The sequence below is a fragment of the Phaethon lepturus genome, unplaced genomic scaffold (genome assembly GCF_000687285.1).
Source record: "Phaethon lepturus isolate BGI_N335 unplaced genomic scaffold, ASM68728v1 scaffold20069, whole genome shotgun sequence".
NCBI lineage: Eukaryota > Metazoa > Chordata > Aves > Phaethontiformes > Phaethontidae > Phaethon > Phaethon lepturus.
Genome location: NW_010563178.1, coordinates 19406 through 26519, shown reverse-complemented (window position 1 = coordinate 26519; position 7114 = coordinate 19406). Strand labels below are relative to the sequence as shown.

Genomic DNA, 7114 nt, shown 5'->3' with positions numbered 1-7114 from the left:
CTGTTGGCCTTCTTGGCCACCTGGGCCAAGAATATATATTAATATATATATTCTGAAATAGTAAACAGCTGCAGTTGGGCCACTACTAAAACAATGATTTTGTACCAAAAGCCAAGCAAATATCTCTGGTCAAGCACTGAATGAAGGAATCATTTACCATAAACTTTTTAGCAGGGCCTGCAGCAATAGGACAAGGGGTAATGGTTTTAAACTAAAGGAGGGTAAATTTATAATAGGTATAAGGGAGAAATTTTTTTATAATGAGGGTGGTGAAACCCTGGCCCAGGTTGCCCAGAGAGGTGGTAGATGCCCCATCCCTGGAAACATTCCAGGTCAGATTGGATGGGGCTCTGAGCAACCTGCTCGAGTTGAAGATGTCCCTGCTCACTGCAGGGGGGTTGGACTAGATGAGCTTAAAAGGTCCCTTCCAACCCAAACTGTTGTATGATTCTATGTATATTATACCATTGCTGGATTGATCAGGGAGAGAAGTAAAACTTGACACGCTTCCTCAGGCAGCTCTGTGCATCCTGGACAGAAATAAGTGTGCATGAATTGCATTTATAGACATACTAAGTCCTTTGGGTGAGTCAGGTTTAACGAATTTATGTAGATCATCTGTCTTGTGCTCAGAACAAGTCTGATGCTAATTGAGGACATATACTGCAGTAGACAGTTAAGCTGTGCATACACTATGGCCATGGTAATGTGGTCAGCAACTTGGTCAAAGATAAAACTGCCACCTTTCAGAAAGGCCTGCAAAAATACAGAAAATCTTCGAGGTTTGCTGAGAAAATCCTGGGACACAGTTCCCAGCAGGGAAAGAAGAGGATGCCAGATGTATAGAAACCTTACTAGTGTTCAAATTGTGGGGATGAAGTACAGTGCAGATGTCAGTCAGAACACTGTCATGGAAAAATTAATCTTTGCCACATAAATCTTACCAAAAGTGTCTTCCACCTGCTTCTCCTGCTGATCTTTGAGCACATATTCTGCTAATTCAGCTACCAAGAAGGAAAAAAAAAAAAAGTAACACAGTAATGACACAGTAAATGTCACAGTAAAACTCTTGTAAGCTTACCCTCATGAACAGAATTCTGCAGTATAAGTGAAATTGAAGAGCTAAATTAAGTTTTTCTTGTAAATTGTTGTTCAGGAAATAAAGAACACGAGAAAGGAGAAGTTGAGACAGGAAATATTAAGCAGAAGGAGCCATTAATAGAGATATTTTCCCCCAACAACCACAAGCTACTGTTCATCTGTTTCCCCACAACGTACAGGTTTAGGTACCCTGGCGAGATCTACCATGCGTGACGGACAGGCCACTTGAGTATATGTCACTGCTTTAGACTGAAAATAGAATTTGTAAGAAATAGCTATAAGCAAGCGATGAGAAAATAATGTTTTAAAAACCAAGGATTGCTTTCATACCTATTCTAGCATAAGCTTCTATGGTGTTGGAACAGAGATACAATTCATCTCCATTTTCACCATTTTCCATCGTACACAGGAAATCTGTATTATTGAACTGATCATAGTTGCTGGCATCAACTTCAGGATCTAGAATTAAAAAGGAGTACATATTGGGTTCATGAATACCGTAACCAAGAAGTAAAAAAAAACCAGATAGCAGGACATGCAGAAAAGGCAGATTTGTTACTTCAGCGTAAGGCTTTGGGTCTTCATTGTATGTTGGCTAAGTAGGAATGGAACTGAACTTTCAGTAATTTATAGTCACCCAGAAATCAGTACTTTTGCTAAACTCTGAGACTTCATCTCCCCTAGTAAATAAAACCATTCCAGAACCCATTCTATGACACTGAGGCCTACACACATGGCCCTGATTCATTCATACTATTAAACCTTATTCTTCAGGATATGGTGGTACTATCCAAATTCCCTGTTCAGAAGGATGCTGGGTCCTTCCTAACCCCTGCAGCTACAAATTGCCTGTGAAGCTGCTAGTTGGCCAAGGCCAAAAACATGCCAGGGACCATGCTAACATCTTCACAGCAGAGATCTCCAGCTTCCAATAACTGGTGCCATGTCCTGACAATGTTCTATTTATCTACATCATCTCAGACATTGTTAAGGCTCAAAAGTATTCAAATCAGTGAAACATCTCTGATATAACAAGAGTCAGTCCTTGATCCCTAAGTCATCCTACTTTCAGTCACTGAGCAAGTGAGGCCATGGGAGTGAAGAAACACTCTTGCAAGTGTTACTAACAGCCAGAGGTTAAGAAAGCAAAGCTCAGCTTGGCAAATAATTAATCACAAAGATGATTCCAGATTGTGGTGCTCAGTTGTCCACTGATTTGCCCATGTACCTGCTGACACTGGTCACTCATGAAAGCAACAAGGATGCAAGATGGTAACCTCCAGTCTGGTAACATACCTATCAGACACAGAGCTATAGGACTTCATATCCGGCATACATCTGTTCCCCTTTCATTGCCACTCTCAACCTACAGTCCAGCTCATTTGTTTAAAATCAGCTCAGCTATTGCTCCACAACAGAGTCAGCAGCACAGATACGCTTCCATACTTTTATGTCAGCAAACTCAGGGAGAGCAGAATGTTCCACAACCTCCACACAAATTCAGGACTGAAAGTTTGAGAGTCAGGGCAACCTCCTAATCTGATTACCTGTAGGAATTTATGTGCAAGAAACTATCATCTTTAAGCCTGGGCCCTTCTGTTTTCTCCTCTATCACAGAATCATAAAATCATTGGTCTGTGCCCCCAAAAACTGTAAAACCGCATCTGGTAATGCAAGTCCGTTGTGTTGGTGCCTTAGGATCTCAGAAGGAAATGAAATGCTAGTTTGCTTGCAGACTGGCTTCATCACAAACTCATCTAAAAGTCTGTTTTGCAAAGCTTTTGGCTTGAAACTACAAAAATGTTGACAATTACACTTCACCAGCTTACGATAAGAACATCTGCAAATAAACTACAGGAATGGTACCCAAACAAAAGACATTAGCCTCACACCTTGATGAGTGACATGTATAGTATGTTTTGTTAGACTCACTGAGCAGGAAGCTGTAAATATGTACAGTTTTAAAAACATGACAGCTTCTGGAAGCAGTCACTATTTTATATACAGATACAGACAAAGTTATCATATCATAAGACCAAGTGTCTGTTGAATTCAGTCCAGCCACCATAACAAACTGCCATTAGATGGCAACGTAATTGACAGGAGATGATAATAACTTATAGCATGATGACTAATCAAATCAAGCATTTTTTAGCATTTTACTAACCTGCAGAGAAGTCACCTTCTTCATTTCCAGATGACTTGGGGTCAAAGAGAGTATACAGATGCAGTGGATCAATATCATTGTGCAGCAAATCAAGATAGCCATTTTCAGACACAAATGCTGAATCCATAATTTGTCTCTTGCTGTCTGTAATCAAATTGCAAAACAGTTAGCTATGACAAAACCACAGCTTTTGTCAACCAAAATTACAACTCCTGCACTGTGGGTTTCTTTTGACAATACAGAAAGAGATCTTAAGGCTGTGGAACTGGTATTGCTTACCAAGTCTTGCATTGAGTTGTAACCCTGAGTTAGTTAAACTTACAGATCCAGACACAGCTTGCAATGAGACTTACCTATTTTTTACTCTGATCAGGGGAGTGGGATACTGCATTCTGACCACCTGGACCTAAAGTGCCAAGTATTGAATAAGTCACAACTCCTGTATCTTTTTCAGGATATGAATGATGCAACCACAGGTCCAGCAGGTATTGGGGAAATGAGAAGTCTGCAGTGAAGAGGGTGGAAGAAGAATCCCAGCAGAACAATTTTTTCTCAGGGGAAGCAGTTTCTGGCTGGGATGCTACACCCAGTTCCTAAGCCCTGGAGGTGGCACTAGGAGACATACCCTCAGCAGAAGAAGGAACAATGAAAAGTAGAACAATTATTTTATATAATTTTGTCCCAAACCATATGGTTGATTGTGTACAGAAGTACTAATTCCTGTCACCTCAGGAATTAGTTTCTGGTAACAGGGCACTCACTGACATTTTGGAATCTATCACAATTATTTTTTAATCGATCTTCTTTCCCCCTCAGAACCCACGTGCATTACCTACTCATGAGTCGGGAATTGATATAGCCTTTCAAGGAGCGTGCCAGAGTACCCAGACAAATATGACTGATCTAAGGCGCTCCCTGCTCTAGTCACCCTCTTTATATAAGAACTGCTTAAACCGCTGCAGCTACATTTCTTGATAAAGTTTCTCTCTTCATCCACCCCATTTTAAACCCCTTCTATTTCTTCCAGTTACTGCAGTAACTAGAATAAGCTCAAACATTCCTCCTGGACATTCCACAGATAGTGGAATAACACTACTTGTTGGTTATTCATCATCTTTATCAAACTATTTCAAAACCAAATATTGGCTCTTCAGTGTTTCCAGATCACTGATATAAATGCCACCAGGGCTGGTGATCCAAGTAATTTACTCCACCATAATATCGAGATGCCAGCATGAAATGAACAACCAGCAAAATTTCCAGACCATATCCTGTTAAAATAGGTGTCCACACACCACAACCATGAGAAGTTTCAGCTTGGCATCAAGCACCATATTTTGCAATGAAGGATAGCTATAATAGGGCTCTCAAATATTCTGCCTTTAGCAGAATGTCGTTGATGTCCCTGGTTGCACGTGCCTACTTTCCTGAGGTGTGCAAATGTGGAACAATCTGCTGTACCATGAAGTCTACCTGCAACATGAAAAAAGATAAATACAGCTAACACTGCAGCTCTGATGAAAAAAGGCAGAGCAGACCTAGTCACACACTACCACATGCTGCTTTGTTATGAGCTATTTTTCATTCCTCTTGCCAATCTACATGGTTGTCCCTCTGAACAGCTTGGAAATGGACCTCTCTGCATTCTGCTGCAGAAGACACCAGAATCTAGAGCCAGAACTTAGAAGAGTGGGTGTACACAGTGAGGTCCCATGAACAGGAATAATCTATACTCAGGTAGTTCTCCTTTTTCATGTTGTGTGGCCTTATTACGTTACCAAGATTACAAAAATTTGGTATTATTGCCTGCCATGCTATAAATGGAAAGCAGAAGTTGACAAACCTGCGTGAGAACCAAGACTGAGGTTATAAACATACCGGATTAAATCTTCCGTTTCTTGCAACATTTTGCTTTGCTCCTTACTCTGTTGAATTAATGCAAAATCTAAACAGAGTTGGGCCTTTCAGAATGCCAGGTTGCCAGACTTTGTTAGTTGCTGTTGTAGCATTACCTCTGAACCAATATAATTCTGGGGTTACAGACACAGAAGTAATTGGGCAGAAGCCGTAAAGGGAATGCAAGACAGACAAACGCATCACTCCAAGTTCAGTGATTAGTAAACAGCTTGATTACAGCAGACAAAGAAAAGGGCAAGCCCTATGGAAAGAGACTAAGAAGGCCTACTCAATCTTCATGGAAATATTAATTAAGTCATAATAAGAGCCTTTTGTTATTTTAAACCTTTCTTTCAATAGCATTTCCCTGTGGATAAATAACATAAGTAATGCAAAATGTTTTCAGCTACAACAGTCAAGAAGTCAGGAAGCAACCAAGAGGAAGTCTTGCCAGTGCCAAGTCCAGCTAGGAAGCTGAAAATTAGAACATAAAAGGTGCTATTCCCCAGGAGCACAGGAGTGAGAGAAACATAGCCTTCTACCTTGGGAAGAATGAAGACTGACTCTCTTTCAAGAATGAAAAGCTTGACTGCTTGTCTTTTTTGTTTCACTGGTCTGAATGTCTCTCAGCTTACCCTCTTTTTGCTTCATTGCTGTGTTTTTAACACAAATCTATGCATAGCTGTCTTTCTATGCACTACACTGGATTTGGGATGCTGCGATTTCTTTCTGTAGCTGAACCAGCAAATTGTTAATAGCAGCTGTGCTTTGCTGCATTAAAATCAAGGTGCCACCATGGAAAGCACTCTGTCCAAGGGTGCAGGAAAAAAGAAGTAATTTTTTGAAAGATGAAAATTTCTACACCAAGAAAGGCAGAGGCAAGGAGAAGTACACCTCAGGGACAGTGACTGGTTTGCTGCTTGCTGTAACTGAAGCACACAAAACGAAACCAGACGTTACCAAGCTTATTTACAACAGCAATTCCTTTCCCAGGGCTTCCCATTTTTTCTCACAGCATCCCAGCAGTCCCCTGTCTGAGACCAAAGATGAATAAGCTCTACACTACTCATCACTTTCTCTGTTGTTTCATACTTGATTTTAACTTAGTGAACTTAGTTTACTGATAGTACATTCTCTTTGGGTACTCCCATGCAGTGCTGCCAAAATAGGCATTTGGCACATTTTCACATCAGAGAACTAAAAAATTCCATAATAATTTCTGTGTCAGGGCTGTGAATACTAGAGAGAGCTCTCAGCGGGAGGAAGACAGAGCCCAGACGGACCTGCAAGCCAGAGGACTGAAGTCCCCAGGGGTGTCTGCGCTCTCCTTTGCAGCAAGCCTCCATGCACAAAGTGCACGTGCTGGGCAGGGCGAAGACAGGACGTACTTCCAAATGTATTCCTATGCCATTCAGAAAGTTCAATCCTTTCTTGCTTGGACATTGGTTAAGACAGGTTTTTTTTCTGTAAATCTTTAAATTACACCTCCTTTCTCCAGCAGCCTATACACTCCAGCTGCATCGCTATATTCTGTAGACCTGTGTTCCCTTTGTATTACCACTGCAATCCTTCAGTGCACAGCTGCTACAGCAAGGTTCTGCTTGGGATGCATTTGTTTTAGTGCTGTGTTCTGCATATACGGCACAACAATATGATTCACTTCTAAGACTCTCAATGTTTTTTCCAGTGCTCTTTTAGAGTCCAAGTGATACCATATGAATTAAAAAAAGCTTGAAAAGTATTAAAAGAAATAGTGAACATTACCGTACCAGGACAAAGAATCCAGTTACAGGAGGAGTAGATGTTCACTTAAATCACATACAAGTCTTAAGAGTTGGATGGGGCATTTTAGACTTTGAAAGATAAGGGAGGTGGTTGTGATTTATCATTTTGCCCCAATAATTTGATTTAACCAGGTCTCATATTTTAAAGCATCAACATGTTAAAGAC

The 7114-nt window shown here is 40.7% G+C and overlaps 1 protein-coding gene across 1 annotated transcript in view; it reads right to left on the bottom strand.

Annotated features, from left to right (window-relative positions):
- CIITA (class II, major histocompatibility complex, transactivator) overlaps positions 1-3412 on the bottom strand; it is a gene marked incomplete at its 5' end in the record, with an annotated part of 17698 nt that extends 14286 nt beyond the window's left edge. The window contains 3 exon segments of the mRNA XM_010294509.1: positions 945-1004; positions 1432-1560; positions 3269-3412. Coding sequence (XP_010292811.1) covers positions 945-1004; positions 1432-1560; positions 3269-3412 — 333 coding nt within the window.
- Between the last annotated feature and the right edge of the window lie 3702 nt (positions 3413-7114).